Below are 25,091 nucleotides of genomic sequence, written 5' to 3'. Positions count from 1 at the left end.
ACAGAGAACACAAAAGGGTCAAGATTTAGACACAGAGATAAATAACTTAGATAAATAACTCTAAAGACTACTTCAGGTTCATCCTGAAATTTTTTTTTTTTAAGCAAGCCTCAGAAAGGTTAGTCTGACCCACAAGTAACTTAACCATCTGCCAGATACAATCCTAACTCCTTTTAAGGGAATAAACAAAATCTAGCACTGAGTAAAATAAAAATCATAATATCTCACAACCAATAAAAACATTGTTGGACATCAAAAATAGAAAAATGTGACTCATAACCAGGAAATTATTCAGTCAATAAACACAGAACAGGAAACAAGCGAGGATAGAATTAACAGAGGAGAAGTTGAGAACATCATTACGAATATAAATACACATAGGAGTTAAAGAAAAATGTGATAATTTGCATTCTTCAAATGAAAGGCCAAAAAACAGGATATGTTGTTCAAATTGATCTTATATTTAGAGATGTTACACTGCATAATAATTATAGTAAAAATTAAAATAAGGAGATAAAAATTACTATTTGGGGATAGGCTGTGTCTGGCCCTTTGCTACGTTCTCTCTATATATTATCTAATTTAATCTTTATAGCCACTATATTTATTATTACTTTTCAAGTTAAAAAAAAAAGATGAGGTTGAGAAATACTACATAATTTTTTAGGGAGAACACACACACAAAATGCCAACCCAAAGATTTAAACCCCCGTTTGTCTGAATTCAAAAGCACAATGTCGCAGTGTTTTCAATATCCTAAAAAATTATGGGTATGTGAATGCCACTTTAGAATTTATTTTTAGCCTACACTGCCAGGTTGAAGAAATATTCTTCTATTTTATTTTGTATCTTATTTCATATGGAATTTGTAGAGGTAGATAATTTTCTACACTCAGATATCAGGCTGCCATTTATTTATGAGAATAACTGTTTGCCAGGTTGATTCTAGAACCTTTCCTAGAGTCAACAGAGTACTAGCCTATTTTTAACACAGAGTGAATATTTTTGTTCAAATGTGTTTATCCAAACAATTCAAGAAATGTTTTATATATGAGATAAAAATTTAAAAACCACTTGAAAACCTTTTAAACATTAACACTCTGGTTACTCTTCGGATCTTATAAATCTTTCACTTTTTTAAACATAAATGCTGTCACCAAATGAAAACAATTATCCTATAAATATTTTCTTATAGTTATGAACATTTAATAAGTTACTGCTCTTTGAATATGGATCTTAATGTGATAACAAAAAAGAGTAACAATCTTTTCTTAAATTCCAAAATAATAAAGCTAGAAACACAATAATTAAATCGGGTATATCTTTCTTAAGCTCAGTTTTCTTATCAGATGTGTTGTGATAATGCAGAATATATAGTCAAGGTTACGAGCTATTTAGATTTTCATCAGAAATAGAAAAATACTTTAACTCAAGTCAAAATTATTCGTAATAATGTGAAAAATTGTTAAGATCTCTAAAGGCCTGTCTCCTAATTTAGAGGCAGGTAAAGAAAATTTATGATAGATAAATCCCCATATTTACCTGTATTCTTTCCATTTTTCTTCTGATAATGTTTCTAAGAAAATGAGAGAATAAAATGTAGGTTTAGACTAAATTATGAGAATATGCAAATTATCATATATGTCTCTCTTTGATACTTCAAAATCTTACCCCCAATTTTCAAAAGTGGCTATCAAACTAAGCATTTGCTTAAAGAACAATCCAAACTCCTTCTCTTGAAAGAATTCACAATTTTTCAACCTTATTTTCCCACTACTCCTTTTTGCCCAGCTCACAAAACATGCCAACTAAATCATTTACCTTTCCTATGTCTTCTAGTGCGGTGTTTCTAAAACTCCAACATGCTTTGAATTGCCTGGAAATTTTGTTAAAATATATGTTCTTGCTCAGCTGGTCTTGGGTGGAGTTGGCATTATAAATGAGTTCCCAGGCAATGATGTGCTGTTAATTGAGGCACCCCACTTTGAGTGATAAGGTTTTTAGTATTGCATGCTATTCTGTGTTCTCTCCTCTGCCTCTAATACTTTTTAGATGTGATCCTTCTCTAGTCTTTTAAGTGTTTGCCTGTTACTACTGGAGCTGTAGCCGCTGGCCTTCACCTGAGCCACAGCAGCATGGGATCTGAGCTGCATCTGTGACCTACACCAGAGCTCATGGCAATGCCAGATCCTTAACCCACTGAGCGAGGAAAGGGATTGAACCCACATCCTTGTGGATGCTAGTAGGGTTTGTTAACCACTGAGCCACGGCAGGAACTCCAGCCTCTTCCATCTGATGCTCAGAGAAAATTTTCTGTACTTGACATCATTCTCCTGAAGATTTAGCTGCATGTGTGTTGTGTCTAGGCAATGATCTCATAAACTTTGAGGACTATTTATTATTTATACCCTCAATATCTAACACGGTGTCTGGTCCATTGTACATATATAATAAATATGCATTGTAAAACAAAGGAAGTGATTGAGAGAGGAAGGGAAAGAGAGTAGAAAGTAAGAAGAAAGAAAATAAAAAGGAAGTTAGACTATGAGATCACATTTTATTGCACTTTTCATGCAGTTCCTCAATATATAAAGCTAATACAGCAGGGAAAATAATAAGAATTGAAGCTTTTATTACATTTAAAGGGGAAGCAAAAAACAACAGACAAAAAAACCTTTCATTATTTTCCTTTCTAAATAGCAGTGTTTCCAGGAAAGATAGGTAGCAGACTCTTACCCACAAGCATATTTTGCAGTAGGCCCACTAAAAAAAAAAGATGAACCCTTCTACCACTTAATTAGGCGTGGTGTTTACCGGGGACTTAACACAAATGCCTCCTCTTTCCGTGTAAAAAGCAGTTATGATAATAGAAGATGAAGACACTCATTTGTCAGGAGACAAAATCCTGAAAATTTCCTCAGTGATTACCAGTGATGCAAAGGAAGCTGATTACTCATGTTTGAATTCCAAGATGTGCCGGGTGCAATGCAGCAAGAACTTACTATTTTATATCCTATATATACTATTCAATTTTAATCAGTATCATTTAGATTGCTTCACCAAGGGACAAGCAATCATTACTAAAAAAGGGCTTTACATTGTATTTTTACTTGGGGTCTTTGGACTTAGGAAGAAGTACATTGGTACCATCTTTGAAGACTTACTCAGATATGGATGTTGTCGTATGTGTGAGATGTCATCTACATTCAGATCTTCTTTGTTCAATGAGCCATTTTCTTTTCATTTCAAACTTTTTGCACTAGTACTAAGGACTCATTACTACTTCTTTGCCATGGATAATATATTTTGCTTTCTTTTCTTTCAGGTTTTAAACCTGAAGAGACTGGAGGCAGTACAAGGAGGGAGAGAGGTAAGAAAGTCTGAGGGGGCAAATGGGAAAGAAGAGAAACTGGTTACCTTGTTACAGTGATTTGGGGGTGATGTCCCCTGATGCTGCTGATGTTAATGACTACGGAGCTGTGTTGGGAGCAAGTTTGATAACACAGCTCCTTCACTCTGGCCAAACCACATTTCACACATGCTTATGTAAACGTATTGTTTGTGCTCCTCTGAATCTGAGGAAAATGCCATGTCTCTGTTTAGGCAAGTGTTGTTTCTATTCAAATGGATTTTTACAGCACTCGGGCCCTCTAGACAGGGCAGAAAAACCTTTTTAAGCAAACGTTATGTGCAATGTTTAAAATGATTTACTGAGAAATTAGCATAATTCTAACAATGGAAACATTTTATGGCATCTGGGATTCTTCCCGCTCCTATCCAAGGCTATCAGCCTAGCTACTAGGCAGGTGTGTGTTATTAGATAATGTGGGGTTGCTCTGGTAAAACTAGTGATCCTAAAACTTCCTTTAATTATTGTCTATCCCAGATGCTTTATAAAGAAGGGAACTTTTAATAGTACCAAACATAATACCATATTTTATATATGATGTATGTTATTGTTTTCTAATCCTAGTGAACAGGCTTAACCGCTCCTTGATTAAAATTCTTTCCAGGCTAAATGTGTAAATGCTGTACTTTACATTGTGACTGAGGCTGTTGGGTGTAGGGGATGCTGGAATATTTAATTCAGTAAATCAGTGTTTTCTTATGCTCAAAAGGTAATTATATTTTGATGATATTTATATAATAATCTGGGGGCAAAAGTGGAGATACTTTGTTTTATAAAAGGAGAAAAGCTTACCCTCTTCCCTGTCTCTCTCTTTCTATAAAAACCTATTTCCTCTGTATTTAATACATGGTGTTTGCCCCTTCTTTCCTTGTTCTTTTAATTTCCAGTTGTGCATTTTAGTGTTTTGGCTTTTTAGTTCCTAGTAAACCTGTCATTTAGGATCTCTTCCCATTTATTTGCTATTTTCCATCCAGAAGAATCTGTTCCTTTCAAAGGATGTATAAGAGTAGGCTCACTTTGGCAAAGGAGCTGGAGAAGGTGAAATATAGATAACTCTTGAGATATGTTTCATGTTGTAGGAGAGCAAGGTAAAAAGGATGTGCTCATCAGTAAAGGCAAAGTGGCAAAAAAAAATAAGCACCGTGTAAAGAAGACCTCAGAGCCATTTACAGGTTTATGAGGGTAACTACTTGCACTTAGATGGGACTAAAATGGACCTACTTAGAGAAAGAACTTAACTCATCACCTCCTAAGTGAAAGTTCGCACCCAAGCAGAACTGCCACAATTTATTTCTGCTGATTCAGTGCCTTTGAGGACATGCAATTTGAATTGTATTACTAGCTTCTCACTGCTATATCTGAATCCAAGAGCAACTGTGCATCCAAAGAAGGGAAACTTAAGTCCATGGACCCACTGAATGGCATTGCTAAATGGTAGCAAAAGTCATTTTCGAAATTAAGATTTTGTGGTTTTTCATGTTGTTTTTTACAAGCCTAATGACTGGGTTTTATTGAAAAGAGTTGCTGTTAAATTGTAATGCTTTTTTTTTTCCTTTTTCTGATTTTGATTTTATTATGAAGGCACTTATGGGTAAGAGACAGGTTCATGCATTTTAAATTTTAAAAAAAGTTCTTAAAAGTATTTTATGGTTAGCATAGAGGTCAAAATTTTGAAGACCTGCAATATATAATACATACATCTGCTTGGAGGGGACAACCTTGATTTGCACCTTCTCCATGAGGTTAGTGGAATAATTATGAAAGAGGTAAGATCATCAAATTAATCATAACTCAGGAATGTCTTCACTTGAGGACCATCCCCCCCCATCCAGGAATAAAGAGTCAAAGTCAACTATTCAAATTCAAAGCAACCACTTCACTTCCTCTCTGGGCCACACTGGGTTACCTGAGCATACTTCTATCCATCCTAACACTCACCTGAGTTTTCCCATGATTGTAAAATCTGCTACCTTCTGTGGTAAGAAACTTGAGGGAACTGTCAGACAACTCGGTGAAATATGTTGCGAACACTGTTCTGTCAAGTCTCAGAGGTAAGTGATCTAAAAACAAGAGTGTAGTGCCTTGTTAAGAGCTTCCTGTTCTTTCTTGCTGATGACATGTGGCAGGTATCGTTTCTGATTCCTATTTGTTGTATTCTTTTACTTGTGTACATTACAAAGATGTGTAATACATTTCTGATGATGTTAAATTGAAACGTGTGGATTTGGAAAACTCTTACTCAAAACATCCTCTTAGAATTTCTTACCCTAATGCCGTGGTGATTGATGAAGATTTAATGGCCATGATTACTTCTTGAGATGAATTAATTTGTCTTGGTTCAAATGACAGCTGTTCCCAATGGGTATTGATGGATGTGATACTAAGGGCCTATTACCAAATATTTATAAGAAGGTTTACGAAGTGTCATTTAAAATGTCTATTTACCTATTCGAGATAATGACAACAGTTAGAGTATGCATGGAAAATTGAAGCAGGCAGGAATATGCTATTTAGCTAAGTGGTAAATATTATTAAAAGGCTAACTGCTAGACAGGAAGGCCAGATTTGAACACTGCATGCTGTATAAAAATATAAATTTAGAGGAAGTGATTAAAATATAAATTACTTTTCTGAAGGAAATAGAGATGAACAGCACCTAAATTGCTTGTATTGTTGTGAAATATTTGAAAATAGGTATTAGTTATATTTTAAAACCTATGATATTAGTTTTTGTATATTTATACATGTATAATGTGTATAAATTGAGAAGGTGGATCATAATAGGCAATACCAAGGTTGTTTAAAAAGAGAGATTAGTGGAATACTGTGTAAAAAGTGATTATATAACTGATATTTCTGATTGTAAGTGAACTGCCTGCCTCTAGTGGGATCTTATAGCTCATAGAAGAACCTCACTGAAATTTCATTGGATATCACATAGAGATAAATCATATCTCACTTCTTAAAGAATTTCTCTTCTCTTATATGCAGAGCTTTTATTGTTAAATGTGGATAAAAACGGGTTACTATCCATTTTCTTAAAAGACTGTAACCTTTATTATTTTAGATAGTATTCCATTTTCCCAAGTACTATTTTTGTTAACTTATCCATCTGTGTGCGCATGTGTACCTGTGTATGTATGTATGCATGTGTCTGTACACATTAATTTTGAATCATAAGTTATAGTTACTCCACTCTACCTTAAATATACTCAAATAGCCGTATCCTGGATGTCTTACACAAGTCTAAAATTACATGATATGGGATTTTATATCATGGATGAAGAAAACTAATAATTATGGTTAGATATCTAAATCAAGATTAAACATTTAATTTCAGAAATTATACTTAGTGGATGCTAACGTGAGAGATGATGGTTAGTGGAACTTTCGGATTGTGGCTGTGCTGTTGAAAGTTCCAGAGATTCCAGAACCATTGATGCAATGGAAATAAAGTGCAATTGTGTATTGATCAGGAATCACATTTACATGATTGATGATTAACCAAAGTGATGAACAAAAGAAGCAGACATCACGTTACCTTTCTTCAGCTAGAATTCTGAAGAAAGGTGAATATTAGTACACTTGAATATTTTAAATAAATAGTTTTATATCATTATTAGACAGATAATGAAAATGCTTCTGAAACATGTTAGAGAAAATAAACACTTGTGATAATTTCTAAAAGCATTCCTTAGAAATATGACCAAAAATAGTATAAATGTAACCAACTCTTTACAAGAAAAATTCCCTGTTGTGGTTTGGAAATTTTTCCATTGATTAGGCATGCTGATGATATTTTTAAAAATCCTAATTTTACTTGAGGAATTGCAAGTACAAATAGATTCTGATAGATACACAGTTGGGAAAGAGTGGACATTTCAAGTCATTAACATAGCTGATTTATGAAGGTGTCATGCTCAAGGGAAGGAACCATGAGCATGTCCTCCAGCCTATCTGCTTTGTTGTCCAGAATGCTTCACTAAATTTCTCCTTTGGATTGGGAACTAATCTACTAGTTCTTTGCTAAATTCTTAAAGAATTTCTTTGCTAAAAACCATAAATAGGAAATTGCTAATGATATGAGCTAATACCAAAGGAACATAAGTAATCAGAGATATTTGAAAAAGGTAGTTTGAAAATAAAATGTTCAGTTAAATGCTATTTCTACAAGCTGCCTTTATATTTAAATATATTACTTATTTAAAGTAATAATTCAGGATTTTTCTATTTAAAGTATCACTCGAATGTATAATATTCCTAGAGAAAACAATTATTTTATTCTGATAAAAAGTGTATTTTATGCCTTTGCTATTATAATTGGAAAGACTTTGCATTGTTGATCCCTTGACAAATTACACATTTCTGCTTGAAGTTGAAAGTCATTTTAAAATTTGAGGCCCAAAAGGGAGAAAATTCAAAGAAAGAGATCAATGATATTCTGTATTTCAAAATAATTTGCCTACCTGGAGTATTAGCATAGGCATTATTACAAGTGAAACAAAATAAAAATTCTCATTGTTTTCTCTTTCCATTCATAACTTAATTGGAATTATTATACAGATTATTTTACAGCTAGGTTATTGCTTAAGTAAAGAAAACTCAGGACTGTTTCTCCCAGGTCTAACAGACCATTGGAGAGAGACTTGTTTTCTAAAGAGAGAACAGAAGAAAAATATGTATTTTAATACTAGAATTAAAGTGGAAGAAAATGTGTTGCTGGAAAATAAGAATTAGCAAAAAGTGTTAAAGTGCTGTTGTTCTCTTAAAATCTAACACTTTATACAATTGGCAATTATATAAAATAACTATATTTATTTTATACCTTTGTGAATCAAATAAAAAAATCTTCACCAAGAAACAAATCATGATTACCAGGTATCTTCAGTAATTTTTCTGTGACACTTCCATTTGCATGTTTTCTTTATTGTTCAACATTCAGAATAGACTGTTTTTTCTTTTGTTTAAATTTAGTTATCCCATTCTTGGTCGATGTAGAGTTTTGTAGAATAAGAGATTCTTTTGTAACCTCCATGATACAGCTTGAGGGAGAAAAATTTGAGGGGGAAATATATTTTGGCTAATAGTGTGTTTTTCTTTGAGATATAAAAGCTGAGACAAAGATAACTCTTCCTTTATAACTAAAATTATTCAGTAGTTCAGTGGCTGTAGTATGCCACTAAGATGGATCTGATTTATGGTTCGATCCTGAGATCAAAGAATCTTTTAAAGACTCAGTAAAAATAAAATATCCCTATTTTTTTTTCCTTTCTTGGAATTGACAGGCAATAAAGGAACTGAGAGATCTTTATGCTTATAAATCAATATTTAATTGAAGGAATTACACTTCACAAGACAATAATTATTCTTACTTCGACAAGGTTCTTGAAAGGGTAAAATGAGTTGATACGTGTAAAGCTCTTTGAGTAGTGCTTGCCCCATAGGGAGCACTCCGTAAATTGCAATTACTATTATTGTTTTCCATATGATTTGCTCTTCCTTTGGTCTTTCCTTCTGTCAAAGACAATTTGCATGTCATGCTATTGAGGAATTTTACTCTCTACATGGACAATCCCACACCATGGAAATCAATGATTTCTCAAGCCTAGCTTGACTCTTAAAGAATTTTACATTCAAGTTGGTTCTGAGAGGACAAGTTACTGATAGCGTAACGAAAGAAATCTACTTGGAATCTGTTATTAAATCTCAAAAACTATCAATTCCACATTTCATACAACAGATGAGAGAAAATCGTATTTACCTTTTCACTCACAGCATTGTTTTCAGAGAGCATGCCTGAGCATTATAAGTTTTACAAGCGATCTTTCACATCCTCCGTATTTTCTGGGCGATATTCAAGTTGGATGTTGAAGATCTCTTCTATGCTTTGTAGGCCACTGACTTTGGCAGAAACTTTCCAAAAGAAACCTGTTGGTGTATGTTGCAACAGAAGAAAGGGTGGGGGAAAAATGTAATTGTAATGTATACATGTAAGGATAACCTGACCCCCTTGCTGTACAGTGGGAAAATAAAAAAAAATATTAAAAAAAATAAAAATAAAAATAAAAATACAAAAAAAAAAAAAGAAACCTGTTGGTGAAGCAAAACTGAACTTAGATCGCTTCAGTAACAAAAAACACATTCTTAGCAGTATGTCAAATAAGGAAAACAAAACCCAAAAGAAGTGCACACCATTCAATTCTTTTCATCTTTCTTTTGGAAATATTTGTCTGATTGTCTAGATTAGACAATGACAGGCAAAAGAGAGTGGGATTGCATAATATCCTGTGTGGGGAAATTCACGATGCACTTCCTTGTCCATTTCTGCAGGACATCAGAGGTGGACAATCACAAATAAGACCTAGAGGAATAGTCTCTAAGAAAGAAAAATAAGGCTTATTTGCATTTTTCTTATTAATAATTACTCAAAAAAGTTAAATTCAAAACAAGTAATTATATGTAGCAATTTTAATTCATCCACCTATTTACACTAATGCCATTGTCAGACCAAATCATGAGTGTTGTCCTACACTTGGATGTAGAAGTTAATTAAAATATAGATTTAGTTAATTATTCTAAAAATCTGGAATTTTAGAAATTAAACACATTTGGTGAAATCCAGTTTTTACCCACACTGGAGAAATGGCCCTTTGTCCCTGTCTTGCTTTCAATTATAGCCTATCAAAGATGTTGCTTTCTCTTCTAACAAGTTACATTTAATAATATATTAGCTCTGGTTTACTTTCGGGAAGTAAAGGTCACAGAGAATATTGAGAGTAAGTAGTACCTAGTACAGAAATGTTAAAAGTGTACGGAGGTTAAAAGCATCAGGGAAAGCAAATGATCTTCTAGTTTTGCCTTGAAAAAGATTTTACTAATCTTATTGAGTGACTTTTCATGGATAAAAGAGGTGACAGCCATGTTGAAAAGAGTTCAAGAATTGGCAACAGGAAAGTGAACGTGAAAAGCATATTTAAGAATCTGCCAAGTGAAAGGAATTTAAAAGAACAATGAGGTGCTGCCTGGAGAACATAGTAACTGCAGGATGCATTTCTTGAGAATGGAGCAATGTATCGATGTTTTTGCAAAGCACTCAGACAACTTGAGGTCAAAGAAAACTGTAAATGATTTAGGCTTTCCTGGAGCCAATGACTTCCAAGGATCATAAAATAATTTCTAAGAATTTTATATGTTTTGCAGACAAAACCATCTGTGGCACAAAAATTCATCACATTTTGTCTCAACGAAAAGCATAGCCTAAGAGGCCGTGTAGCATAGGAGAATTTTTAGAGAGTGCATAGTTTGGTGGAGTTTCAGTACAGTTCTGCCCTTTGCTCAGCAACATGATGTTGAGCAAGCTGCATAACCATTGTCACCGAGGTACATAACTTTGCCTCAGTTTCTTTTAAATCTAAAATCTGTAGTTGCACCTTACCTCATAGGACTGTTATGAATAGAGAAAATGAAATTGCTTATGAAAAAGAGTGATCTCAATGTCAGATACCAATAAAAATATCCAATATAGACGCTTTAAATACTGTTGATGTTTATTGGCACTATTGCCTTGAATTAATAAAAGACAGTGGACAGTCTACTCTCTGAGTGTAAAGCCACTTACTCAGCGCCACATGTCAGAATGAGTGTTGCCTCTCAAGGAGCAATGCCCCAGGTATTCCTACTTCCAAAAATAGTACTTGACCCTTGGTTCTACTATGTTCTCATGTTTATCATATTGTATTGTGAATCTTTTTGTTTGTGTCTCTACAGTCTAGCACTTAGACTGAGTTCCTACAGAATAGGGTCTCACTCTATTTGCACCCATAAGCCGGTACAGCTCCTGATATGCAGTAAGCAACCAATGAATATTTGTCAGTTGAATCTTGTTCCTTTTTAGGATCAGTAAGAGTTGGGTTTAGAATATCTATGTTCATTCCTTTTGCCCTTCATATATTTAATTAATGTATGTTGGTTTTGTTTATAATCAAATATTAAAGTTAATAACCATATTTAATTTAATTTATTCTCATTATAGCCTAACTTAAAGAGATAGATGCTGATAATGATGGTTCACATTTTAGGTGAATTTGAGGCCAAAAAATGTGAAATAGTGAGAAAAATAAATATTTACAAAGCCTCAATTGTGGGAAAAATTTTAATAGAGTCAAAAATGTTTTTTATCTTGCCAAGTTGCATAACTTCAAAGGTGTTGATTCAAGTGAGTTTTAAACTTGTATGATACAGGTAATTCAGCTGGTTAAATTATTCACCATCTATTGTCAGGATTAAATTTCGCAAGGACTTCAGCCACTTGTCATGTTTTTCTCATAAGGCTACCCTGAACTTGATTTCCTTTTGAACAGATAGGGCGATTCAGGTGTTGAGTGGATTAGCTGATTGCCCAGAGTTAAACACTGCACATAAATTCAGTACATAGATTTTGAAAAGGTATAGTTAAATGGTATTTAAACTAATCCATGATAATTACAAAAGTGACACATGATGTGGTATATGAATTTGAGGACCAAAAGACTGAGCATTAGCACATAGAAAATATTAGTTTTGGGGCAATAAAACTAATTAACAGACCAGGTATGTTTTATAATATCTACACATATGATAAGAGATGAAAAAATAAGGTAGGAACTTGAATTTTAAAAATAAAATAGAGATTATATATACATATTTTAGAAGGTCATATATTTGTTGTGTATTTGACAAAACAGCACAAATAACTTTTCTTTTTCAACCTGACAACCCGGAAAGTATGGAGTTACTATCCTAAATTCATGAAGTAGAGTGTAATAAATAAAACACATTAAACCAACTGGGCTCTTTTCCCAGAAAATCACTGAAGCAAGAAATACCTGTATCAGGAGAGAGGAAAAGCAAGAGAGAAAGAAGAAGACAAGAAAATGAAACAAAATAAAAGATGGAAAGAAAACTAGCTGGCCAAATTTAATAAGTAGAAAAGTCGTGTATTTTATAGGTTGTAAATTAAAATATACCTTCTGAACTAGGAAGGACCGCACTCAAAGCATAAACCAAGTTTTCTGTTCTGCTAGGAGAATTCAAATACAACTTATTTCATGAGACTGTGGGGGAAAGAACTTTATAGCTTTGGCTTGAAACCTTAAATTTCACTTAAGTGTATTTTTAGAAGTTATATTTTGGTTGGTTGAGGTATTGCTCTTACTAACCCATTTCCAAAGCCATTTTGTGGTCTAAACTGATGCTTGTAACTCACTACGGGATTGTTCTGAACACATTCAGCGTGAGTTCAGTTCTTATCTAGGGCCTACTCGTTAAATTATGGTGTTCCCTAAGGTCTTGACCCTGTCCCGTCACCCTTTCTCTTTTGACCCATTTTTCTCTAAGTAACCGTATCCCCTCCGGTGGCTGTATTACTGGCTACCTGCTGAAGTTCCTAAGTCTCCATCTCCATATAGATTTCTGTCCAGATCTCTGTTTCTAGTTCCTTATTGGACATTTGTACTTAAATACTCATTGGACATTTCTACTCAAATACTCTTTCCTAAAGAGTGTTTAAAAATACTCATATCCTTCCCTCCCCCAAACATAAGTTTCTTTTCTGTTTTCTACTTCATTTAATAACAAGGCTTAATGACATTACTTCCTAACAGACACCTATTCCAGAAATCAGGAAACCAACCTTGTTTCCTCCTGCCCCCAGATGGTCTCCCACATCACAGTCATTACACAGCCTCCACTTTTCTTTTTTCCTTTTTTGTCTTTTCGCCTTTTCTAGGGCCACACTCGTGGTATATGGAGGTTCCTAGGCTAGGGGTCCAATCGGAGCTGTAGCCTCTGGCCTACACCAGAGCCACAGCAACGCGGGATCCGAGCCACGTCTGCGACCTACACCACAGCTCATGGCAACGCCGGATCCTTAACCCACCGAGCAAGGCCTGGGATCGAACATGCAACCTCATGGTTCCTAGTCAGATTTGTTAACCGCTGTGCCATAACGGGAACTCCCTCCACTTTTCTTCAGATATGTCTCATTTAAGTTTTCTCCTGTCTATCCCTTTTCCATGGAATGATTTTGGATCTTTATCTCTCAAGAAAAAGAATTATAATTACCTTTTAATGGATTCTCTAGCTTCCCTTTTATCCTATCTCCAATCTATCCTCCACACTGTTGCCCAAATATTATTATGAGCCTTCCTCAATGAAAAACATTGCTATCTTCCTGTCACACAAAGAAAAGGACTAAACTCCTTAGCATATCAACCAAGACTTTTAGTAAATAGGCCTTAACTTCTTAACATGTTAGAAATCTCCAAATTTCTCCCTTTCTCCTTCAGTTCAATTATAAGGAGAGAATTTTATTCATTCTTTAAGACCCAGCATCTCCTTGGGCAGAATGAGTTGCCCATTCTGTACCATATTTGTACTTCTTCTTATTGCTATTATAGAAACAATTACATAGTTTTAAATAGTAATTGGCTAACATTTATCTGGTTTGCTAAAACCAGAGTTTCTCTAGGGCAGGTATTGTGTCTTTTACATCTTTGCAATTCTCAGAACTTGATTTTTGAGCGTAGAACACAAGAGATAGTTAATAAACATTTGCTGATGGAATGAAAGTATGACTTGGGAAGCTTTGAGTTTCAAGGGTGGCCTTCTTTGAGGTTTGCAGGAATGACCACTAGATGTCACTAGCACATTTCCAATAGGAATATCTGAGGCAAGGAGATCTAACCTTTGCTGAGCACCTACTGTGTGCCGGACTCTTTGTAATAATTCTGTGAAGTAGGTGTTACTATCACAAATCTACCTTGGAAGCAGATACTTAGAATGGTTGCTAAGTCGTACAGCTAGTGTGATATAAAGATAGGATTAAAATCTACATGTGTCTGCCATCAAAACCTATGGGTTTCCCACAGTGGCAGCTTCTTTGCTGTTTCTTTTCTGATAATTGAGCCTCTTGTCTCTGAATGACAAACAGCATGTGCTACCTTTTTTAACAAATTAAATCTTTACTGACCAAAATGAGCTATTATGGAGTTAGACACTCTTGTTTAAGCCTGTTTTGAGTTAAAAGTCAGAGACTTTGCTTCTCTAATAAGCTTTTCCTGAATAGTTAGTTTGAAAACAAACTACTATTCAGAGAAAACTTTTTTAATTAAACATAAGAATATAGGTTTTGAGCAAGAGCAGTTAGATTTCTGTTGTATTACTAGTTTTTTCCTTTTCAATTAGCACTTGACAACGGATGTCTATTGTGTCTAAGGTGATAGATTTAGTAATTAGGTGTGGATGCATGAATACAATATAGTCCTTACTTTCAAGCGGCTTATGAAACTATCATACCACCTTGATTCAAAGTCAGGAACCTCATGATGTTCTTACTGTGGGGTGTATTTAATCTGAGACAAATTTAAATAGTATCCAGAGATACTAATCACTTTGGTAATGTGACTTCATCTATTCTCGGATCATAAATACTTAGAAGCACTTCCTCGAGCATGGTGGAAGTCCACTCGTTCTCGCCTGCTCTCTCTAGACGTCATGTTATATTTTTGGACCCAACTCTCCCTATGTAGGTTCCCAAGTAAGACCTAGAACATGAGCAGAGATCTATTTGTAGAAGCTCCAGTCAAAGGAGAACAGTTATAAGAAAGTATGATGAGATGAGGCTTAGACATGAATGCATGTCTTGGATGAAACCCATCATCACATTTTCCCACCCTGAGCAGATGGTGGCACCAAAGCTATCAGCTGTTACACAAATGAAAGAAGGATGAGAAAAACAGAGTGGCACATACCTCCCTGGGAATTTTACAGCTTCTCTTTAGTCAGTTTCAGTATCATATCAGACTCTTTATTCCTGCCAAACCCAGTGGTGGTGGTGATTATTTTTGCTTTTGCTATTGTTAATTATTTAAAGGAGTTAAACCCCGTTAGCTAATTTAAAATTGTGCATTCATATACAACAAGATAAAGTTCTCCATAGATTTTTTAAAGATAAGAAATTAATGTAGTCATGGAAACAGTTTATCTCCTTGCTTAATGTTTCATGTGTGGTGAGCTTGAATTTTATGTGAAGTTAAGTTGTGTGATTTGAAAGTTAGTAATATGAAAGGATAACATATTTTCAATTTATTCCAAAAACTAGAAATAATCTTAAAAATGTGTAAAGAAAGCAGAATGTCAAAGTTAAAGGGCCGTGCGAATACTAAATTGCGTTTATGTTATGTCTACAAAAAGATATCTCTTTAGAAAATAAACTCATCAATCTTTGTAAATATTTGCATTGAATTAAGGTTTTAGGGAGTTCCCGTCGTGGCTCAGTGGTTAATGAATCCGACTAGGAACCATGAGGTTGCGGGTTCGATCCCTGGCCTTGCTCGGTGGGTTAAGGATCCAGCATTGCTGTGAGCTGTGGTGTGAGTTGCAGACGCGGCTTGGTTCCCGCGTTGCTGTGGCTCTGGCATAGGCTGGCGGCTACAGCTCCAATTGAACCCCTAGCCTGGGAACCTTCATATGCTGCAAGAGTGGCCCAAGAAATGACCAAAAAAAAAAAAAAAGTTTTAAATTATGGCAGGTCACTAGCAACATATTTCTCAAATGAAATGTGCTCTTTTGTACTCCTTATCAAAAAAAACAGCAACAACTTATATTTTTTTAAAAAAACTGATAAAGTCTAGAGAAATGCATATGCATGACTTCTATCCTTTACGTTCTACTTTTGCCCGGCTTAGAGTACATACTCAAAGAATTTATTTATTAAGGTGTTGAATACATAAATAAATATATAGTTGGATCAGTCAAGAAGGTTAGAGGAAGATTTGGTGATCACTCTGTGGCTTCCTTCTGCCATCCCTGCCATTTGCAATTAAAAACAAACAAACAAACAAAAAAAACCACCCCACATGGAAGTTCCAGGGATCTCTAGTATATATTTTACACAACCAGACAGAAAAAACAGCTTAGGGGTGAGAGAAGGTGGCCTTGGGAGGCAGAATGCCCTGGAGCAAATCCCAGCTGGGTCATGTACCACCTCTTGTGATAACAAAAGCAAAGCATTAGAAATTGTGCTTCTATTTTCTTATCCTTAAAATGAGAGGTAATCACAATATCTACCTGATAGGCTTATTGTGAAGATTCAGTGAGCTTGAATATGGAAAACCATTTGAACAATATATAACAGATTATTAATGTTTTAAAGCTCTTCCTTGGTGATCTTGCTCCCTTTGTTGTTGTGGCTAAAGAAAAGTACAGCTCAGAAAGGTTAAGAACAAACTGTTCTACAGATTTCCTGCTTTTTTTTTCCCTCAAGTGATAAGCACAAGACAGGGTCCTTTTTTTGTTTCAGTTAACTAGATTCATCGAGTCTAAAGTTTTGGAAGTTTGGGTTCTTTTAAAAAAATAATTCCAAGAGGAAAAACATGAGTTAAAAATTATTTTAGGAGTTCCTGTGGTGTCTCAGCAGAAACGAATTTGACTAGTATCCATGAGGATGCCTGTTTGATCCCTGGCCGAGCTCAGTGGGTTAAGGATCCAGGGTTGCCATGAGCTGTGGTATAGGTTGAAGTTGTGGCTTGGATCTGACATTGCTGTGGATGTGGGGTAGGCTGGCAGCTACAGCTCCGATTCGACCCTTAGCCTGAGATCCTCTATTTGCTGCTGGGGTGACCTTGAAAAAAAAAAATTTACCTAACCATAAATGAGACTTAGATTACTGATTTTATTTAATAGTTCATTACACTTTTAGCTTTATTAATATAGTCAAGTTTTTATATTTATTTGCTCTAAAGGAAAAAAACAAAGTCTATTTGTGAGTCTGTCAATGAATTATACCTAAAGAAACTTCCTGGATTCAAGTTATGAGCCATAACAAAGTGCAACCTGTTGGCAGAATGTTCTGATTGCATTTAAAAAGCTAAACAGAAATAACTGGCTTTTAATTCTAAGCTGACCAACTGAAACAAGAGAGTACCATGCATTGCCACAGCATTCACTTATTTATGTAAATCTTGATTTTCTATAAATGAGCCTTGAAGCTTAGCAGGACTAGAAAGCATTTGGAGATTGTGAATATGACCACTGACTGTGAGGGTTTCTAGAGGCATCCTAATGTTATGCCTGAACCCAGGCAGCCTGGGTCCAAATCCTGACTTCCCCTCTTACCAGCTGTTGAATTGACCTTCAGTAAGGCAGTTAACTTCTTCATGGCTCAGACTGCTTGTTTAGAACTACCTTGGCGTTATTGTGGCCTAAATAGCTTATATTTATAACTTCTTAGAATAGTATCTGATACAGCAAAAGAGCCATGTAAAGTACTTAGGTGGATAGAAGTCCTTTATTTTGCATATTCATTTCCGTGGAATTTATAAGCTAAGACCAGAACTATCTTTTAAAGATAGATTAAGTGATTTGCCAGGTTTTTCATATAATGTTATAAGGTCCAAACTCTGAAAGGTACCTCACTTTTGCAACTTTATATTGTAAGAAGTCATTTTTTGAAGCCCCAGTCAACCAGCTCTGTAAGACAGAAAATAAAAATGACTAAAAGCAAGAGTTTTTGTGGTGTTAACCACACTTAAGTAATTCTGGCTTTGCTATGCATCACTTATGTGGCCTTGGAAAAGTTACTTGTTTTCTTTAAAACCTATGTTCTTATTTAGTTCAATAGTAACAATAGGAATAATATGATATATTATTAATAATATTATAATAATATTTTATTATAGGAATAAATATAATAGGAATAATATTATTATAATATTAATAACATTATCCTTTTTTACTTTCTAGCAAAATTTAATGATTTCGTCTCCATTATCCAAATGGTCAATACTTAGCGTCTTTGATATTTCAAAATGTAGGCCCCAAATCTGTTATGCCATTTTATATTTTTAATGGGTCTAAATTTTACTGTATATTAGATAGTGAAAGTAATACCACTATGTATATTTAGTACATATTTGATTTTCTTGTTGATATATCCAAGTCTGTCTCTTCTAATCATTACAGTAGCTGAGGAAAGATGCATGCTAGTGTATGTATGAGTTCTCCAAAACTAAAAGTACAAATTTTAGAAAATTCAAATTACTGGTATATCTGTTTTGTTCTCTTTTGTGGTTATCTGTTTATTGAAGAAGGAACAACTGTATTTATAGAGACTCATCTTAAAGTTTCTTGTAGACTGAATAACTTCTTAGGAAGCTAACACACGGAATGGAAAATAAACTTTTATGGATAAACACCTTTTTATACACCCCCAAAGAATGCCTTCTGTTTTTAAGAACAAAGGCTTCATTCATAATTATACTCTAGAGCTCTTTCTGTTTTGCATAATATCTAACTTGCAGCTTTCTCGTTGATATAAGGGTTAGACTGTCATTTTGAAGATGAGTATTATGATCAACTCTCCAATAGCTTTTTGTATAAGATGTTTTCTGTAGTAAAATTTAGGTAAATTGTTCAAATTTAGAAACTTTGATAATGGAGCCTCATTTCCTCCACAGGCAGTCTAGGTAAGGAAAATACACTTTCGGATTCTCAGCGAACATGCCAGTCAGTGTTTAAAAGATGTCTTAGGTTTCCTTCTTTAACAGAGATGGGAAAAGAGAGTTGTTGAAGTTGCAATCTGCGGTTTTGAGATCCATATGTAAAAAGGGGCAGATGTTCTTTTCTGCTAAATCATCCCCACAGCACATTTACCCTGCATTCACAGATAAATATGCTAACTGCCAAGCCTTGGCAGAAGGTTTCAGGACAACATTGATTAAACTCCATTGGTGAACAAAGGAGAGATGAAGATTAGCCATTTAGAATATAATGCTCTTTCAACCTCTTCTTAGCTTCTCTGTTCTTACATACTTTCTTTGATTCATAGCATTAAACCTAATACGACCTATTATTTTTAATGTATTTTTAGACAATTATATTTATAATATATAATATATTTGGTCAGTATCAAATCCCTAAGGACATTCCTAGACCCTTTTTAACACTAATTTATACTCATATTTATAGAACTTGCATACCCTCTAAATATATTTTTGAGATGTCAAAGAGGATAAAAGTTAATTAACAGATTCAAAATATGCTTTCTATAGTCAAAATAATGGTTGGGTAAATTGGTTAAATCAGTATATCACACTGGAGGTAACTCCAGATACCAGCAAAAAAGTCATTTGTGCTGATTATATGTGTATAAATAAAAAAATTAACAAATTTATGAATATTTATTATTACACAGTAGATTAATAAAAACTAAGTTTATAGCTATATACAGATTAACAAAATAATTGGTATATAAGGAGACAGGTGAATAGGTATAGCTATATATAAGATGTATAATCCACATTTGTAAATAAATGTGAGTACAGCACACTTTTACCAAAGAATTACTGGTTAGTAAATGTTGAACAAAAAAATTAGAGGATATATTAAGGGTTAGGAAAGTTTAGAAGAAAAGTGGAGTATCTCTAAACTTCAAGGTATTTTATAGTTTCACCTTAATTATATCAAAGATAATAGCATGATTTGTACAATTGAATTTACGTGATGAGTAAAAGTTTAAGCTTGGTTTTAACATGAAGTATATTAACTATAAGAGATATATTTAAATGGAGGAAGTGTTTACATTTTAATAATAATTTGTGTGAAAATTTGTATGTAATATTTAAGGACCAATGGTTATACCAGTTTTAAGCCATTTATTCAGTATTTGTTAAATTCTTGCCATGATCAGTGACTATTAGAATTAAATGAACTTTTGAACATGATGCTTGCCCACAACAAAGTACAGTTGGAGCAAAATTGAATGAAATATAAACTTTGGAGACAGATTCCTACTACATAATTTGATAATGACAAAAACAGAAGTGGAAGGCAGAGTTAATATGAAGGATATTTGACACATCTTAGATACTAACTCAATGTTACTTGAAAAGAAGAAACAAAGATGATTGAAAGCTTTTAAGTGGGAAAGGGCTACTATGTGACAAATGTAAGGAACTCAGAGAAAAGTTAAAATGTGAGGCGATAGTTTAGTTTTCTTCTTCTTCTTCTTTTTTTTTTTTTTTTTTTAAAGAAAATGTGAGTACTTGTGAAAATTCCTGAGTGCTCAGTTCATGAGAGGAACCTGTCAAGCAAGAGAACAATTGCGGGAGGTCATCTCCAGACAGGGTATAGTTGAATCCAGGAGAGAAATTGAGATCTTGCAGGTATAAGAGAAAATAACCACATCGCTGTGGATGAATCCTTGACTGGAGGTACAGGTCCCTCCCCCCAGCTTCTCTCTCTCTCTCCTCTCTCCTCCTCTCTACCTCCTCCCTCCACCCCAACCAGACCTCCTGCCTCTCTCCTGTTCTGATTTGGAAAAGGGTCATAGAAAAATTGGTGTTTAATAAAAGCATTTTAATTTTTTCATTTTAAATATGTGGGCTTTCTCACCTAAGTTCTGCATATGCATTTTATAAAGTGTTTATGAACATCTTTTGTCCTCCTGTAAGAACTTTAAATAGCTCTCCTTCCAACCTCCCAACTGGAGATTCATATTATCATCATCAAGCTCAATAATGCAAGTTTTCTCTTGCAACATTTTCCCTACTCTTACCAATTTGATGATTGGTTTAACGATGGCAAAATAGTACTAGTTTTTTTTTTCCTGAATATTAATAATTTGACTTACCTAGATCAAAAGATTTGTCAAAGTTATGACACTTCCAACACAATCTACCATTAAGTAACTATCTGCTGTGTCAGCTGAAGTTGTTAGCTAAAAAGAAAGTATTCTATATTTTTTCTATGTTATGAGTGTGGCTATTAATTAGTTTTCCCATTTTAAAGACAAATGGCACAGCATATAAATAAAGCAAAAGTAATTCACTTGTGTCATGTACCATTTCTCCATCAAATGAATGAAAATATCTTTCCTAGGTTTTGAAAATATGCATTATTTATTGTAGTATCTAATCATAAATAGGGATTTTGAATGAAATACTCTTATTTTTTAACTTTTAGATGAATTTATACCAATAAATATTTTTTAAACATACAAACTGTTGCATTTGGAATGGATGGGCAATGGGGCCCTATTGTACAGCACAGTTAACTATGTATGTTTGGGTCACTTTGCTCACAACAGAAATTGAAGAAACAGTGTAAATCAACTATACTTTAATAAAAGAACAGAATGATATACATATAGATGGCAAAAAACTGCAATCCTTTATAAAGGAAAGTACTTTACAAAAATGTTTGTGTTAGCAACACAAATGCTTTTAATTATTGAGAAAATTTTGGTTATAGTATCAATTTACTTTATCATAGATACATTGACTACCTTCTCCAAAACAATCACTTGAGTTAGGTATTTTTTAAATGTTATTTTAACTTTCTTGCTGGGCATGGGTAAGTTCTTTCAAAGAAGAAACTCTTTGCAGTTCATTTCTAGGTCACAAACCTAGCATCTAGAGGAGTTCAAAAAGTTGCTAAATGAATAACCAAACTTTTTTTTCCCCCATTTTATATTTTAAAGGATACGACAACTTGCAAGTACTTTATTTTTAAAATAGGATAAAACATAGACTTTCAGGATAGAATGTAGACTTATTACATACACTGCATTCATATTTTACCTGCTAGAAGTAGCTATGTTTGAAATTTGAAATGTTTCAAACTTTTTTTAAAACTAAAATATATGTAAAATTGTTTGTACTTAATATCCTGTTTTTTGGTTTTGTTTTGTTTTGTTTTTGTTTTTACTCATTTAAAATATGGATTAGCCTTCCTCTTCAAAATTATTAGAGACTTATTTGTAAATTAAGACTACCCCACCAAAAATAATTGCTAGTTGGTTTATTCTGACATCCTCAAATAATTTCTAATTCCATTATGACTCATTATGTGTATGATAGTTATCAGTCTAGTCCATTTTGTATGTGAAAAATCATTTTGGGCAAAAGATTCTCCCTTATTTCAGAGAGAATGAAGAAAAAATTACTTTTGTGGTTTGTTTCTCCAAAAGAATTACTTAAATTTTTTGAAATTATTTTTTTAACATTTTGCAAACATACCCTACTTTGGTACTTGGAATGGCATTTGGATTACAAGGGACTAATTATATTTCAGCAATATGGGTGTGTCTTTAAAAATTGTAACAAATGAGCCCTGATTGGTTACGATCTGGATAAAAAGAGTCAATGGTAAATACTAATGAACTTGATACCATCATTAAGTATTACCCTCAGCACTATTAATCTTCCAGATACAGAAATAATTCCTTATCAAACATAAGATAATTTATTCTAGACCCTCATTTATTGAGCTTAATAGTTAATATTTCCTCAAAGGTGTATAGTTCATTACTAGTGTATAAAACTTTTCAGCAACTTGACAGTATTCTTTTCTGAACTTTCCACATATTTTGGTGCCACAGTAATGTACAACTTGAAAAACAATAGTAAATATCAACCATCTTTTCTACTAAATATGATTCTCAAAAGATTCCTGTTTTTAAAATGACGCAAACGAATCTATCAAATATAATCTAAGGCAAGTGGTAACCACAACTTATCACTGTAAATATGGATTGTATTCCTTGGGGAGAATTTTTTTTTTCTTTCTTATCTAGAGAGATAACCGGACATTTAACTAACTACCAAGAAAGTAACACATAAGTAATATTTTTCTGTGTCTTTTCCCCTATGTCCTTGTCACTGCATGTTAGGCAAGAACATTTATTTAACAAATGAGAATCTGACCACTGTATCCTCCTCTTCTGAAAGCACACAGCTGCTAAATAGAGGCTTGAAGTGGGACAAGTTTTGCCTTGAAGGAAGGCTATGGTGTTGATTGACATTTTGGAATGGACACATTTTATTTCTGAATTAAACCTATTACTTCAAATGGCTTTATCTAAATTTGAGCAGAAGATTCATGGGATCTGGCCAGATTCTCATACATTCTTCTCTGTTGAGTAAATATTAGAATAACAGTGAGATAAAATTATAGTTGGGCCTTTATTATGCTATAATCATGTTTGTTCAATGGTATCTTTCTTAAAAGCAAGTACATTTCATTTCAGCTTTTACTATAGCTGTGCCAATGGACATAGACATGAATTTTATGAACAAATTGATTTTCCTTCAAATAGCATAGTTTTCATTAAATATTTCACATTTTTGTCTCATTACTCACTTTGGAGTTTGATTAGTTAGATTCATTACAGCACTGCAACATAAAAACATTTTTCCTTCAAGATATTGCATGTGATAAAAAATACAAAAGAATTACTAAATTATTTACCAAAATACTTTAATTCTTTGTAGCAATCTAAATGATTTTCTGGGAATCAGAATTTTGACATGCATGTAGTTTGTTTACTAATATAGGAAGTTATTTCATATAAAATGAGATAATCAGCTTTGTATTTAATCGATTAGGACATTTATATGTCCCATGTTGTAACATGGAGCTAGGAAACCTGAAGTCTGACTAGGCACCCACTAAATATTTTGTACGTGTTAATTTTGACCCTGAGCAAGTTGCTTAATCTTTTCATTTTCTTATAATTGAATGCATTATGTGAAAATATTCTTTTTTCGGAATAACTATACAATATCCTTGATTGTATTCCCTTAGAGTTGCTTTTGTATTAGTTGAAGGAAGTTAAAATTCAGTTGTTTAATTTTGTCACTATAACAATTTATAAAAGGAGAGTGCCTTAGAATTTGCTGTATATAACTGAGACACATTTATGTATTTATGAAATTAAAGTCAGTGTTTTGGAGCTAACGTTGATATAATGTCAACCTAATTTAATTAAACTCAGAACTAGTGTACTGGCATTGCCTCAATATTCTCTGCTGTCCATTCTTTTGTTTATCTAATTATATGCCATTATAAAGAGTTCATATTCACTGTGAGCAGAACACCCTGGCACAGATTAAAGGCAATCATAGAATTGCTTTGAATGATGGCATCTGTCTTTTCCATGACGCCTATGGATTCATTGCTAGAATATGTTACTAAAATGTATTTATATGACTGTGAAGCAAAATTAATACATCTTTTCCTGATGCACACATTATATACTAATTGTTAATGTACTTTTGATTCCAAGTATCATTGAATGTTAGTCGAGTGTTACTGCCTTAAAAAATTCAGATATCGTCATGAATCCTCTTCAGAGGGAGATGTATCTATGCAACTGAGAATGTAATTTAAGAAATCTGGCATTGTTTATTTTAAAAACTCTGTCTGCCTTAAAAATTAAGAATGCATCTTTTTCCTATGAGACTCATCCTATCGACCTGAATACATAATTAATCATACCTATATGCCTTTACACATGCAGCTACCGTCTACTCAAAATGCAGGTCATTTGTTCTCCTCATGCCATTGACATTTTCCATCTGGCAAACTCTGAAGTAACACTTGATTCAAGCATCACCATCTCCCCTGTCCATTCAGACTGATTTAGCTGTTGCTCACCTGTGCTCCCACTTAGGATATTCTTGCCTCAATCATGGTACATACTACAATGTAGAAAAATTCATGATTAACTCATTACTACTTTACAATTTGATAAAATCTTTGAATGTAAGAAGCATGCCATTCTTTTCTAAAAAATTATTAAAGTATAGTTGATTTTTTTAATGTTATTGAAGTATAGTTGATTTACAGTGTGTTAATTTCTGCT

The 25,091-nt window shown here is 33.7% G+C and overlaps 1 protein-coding gene across 15 annotated transcripts in view; it reads left to right on the top strand.

Moving 5' to 3' along the window:
* The window catches only part of CCSER1 (coiled-coil serine rich protein 1), a 1,212,324-nt gene that overhangs the window by 803,313 nt on the left and 383,920 nt on the right, over positions 1 to 25,091 (top strand). For all 15 annotated transcript variants that reach the window (XR_014813355.1, XR_014813354.1, XM_021100741.2 and 12 more), the window contains one exon: positions 3,326 to 3,370. Coding sequence is in view for 13 of the 15 variants with exons in the window: in XM_021100741.2 (XP_020956400.2) it covers positions 3,326 to 3,370 (45 nt within the window). In the remaining 2 variants the exon portion in view is untranslated. The remainder of the gene's footprint in view (positions 1 to 3,325; positions 3,371 to 25,091) is intronic.

The sequence above is a fragment of the Sus scrofa genome, chromosome 8 (genome assembly GCF_054392235.1).
Source record: "Sus scrofa isolate SSC_HxYL_T2T_F1_AM1 chromosome 8, Sscrofa_HxYL_maternal_Yorkshire_Landrace_v2.0, whole genome shotgun sequence".
NCBI lineage: Eukaryota > Metazoa > Chordata > Mammalia > Artiodactyla > Suidae > Sus > Sus scrofa.
This window is presented reverse-complemented; position numbering and strand designations above follow the sequence as displayed.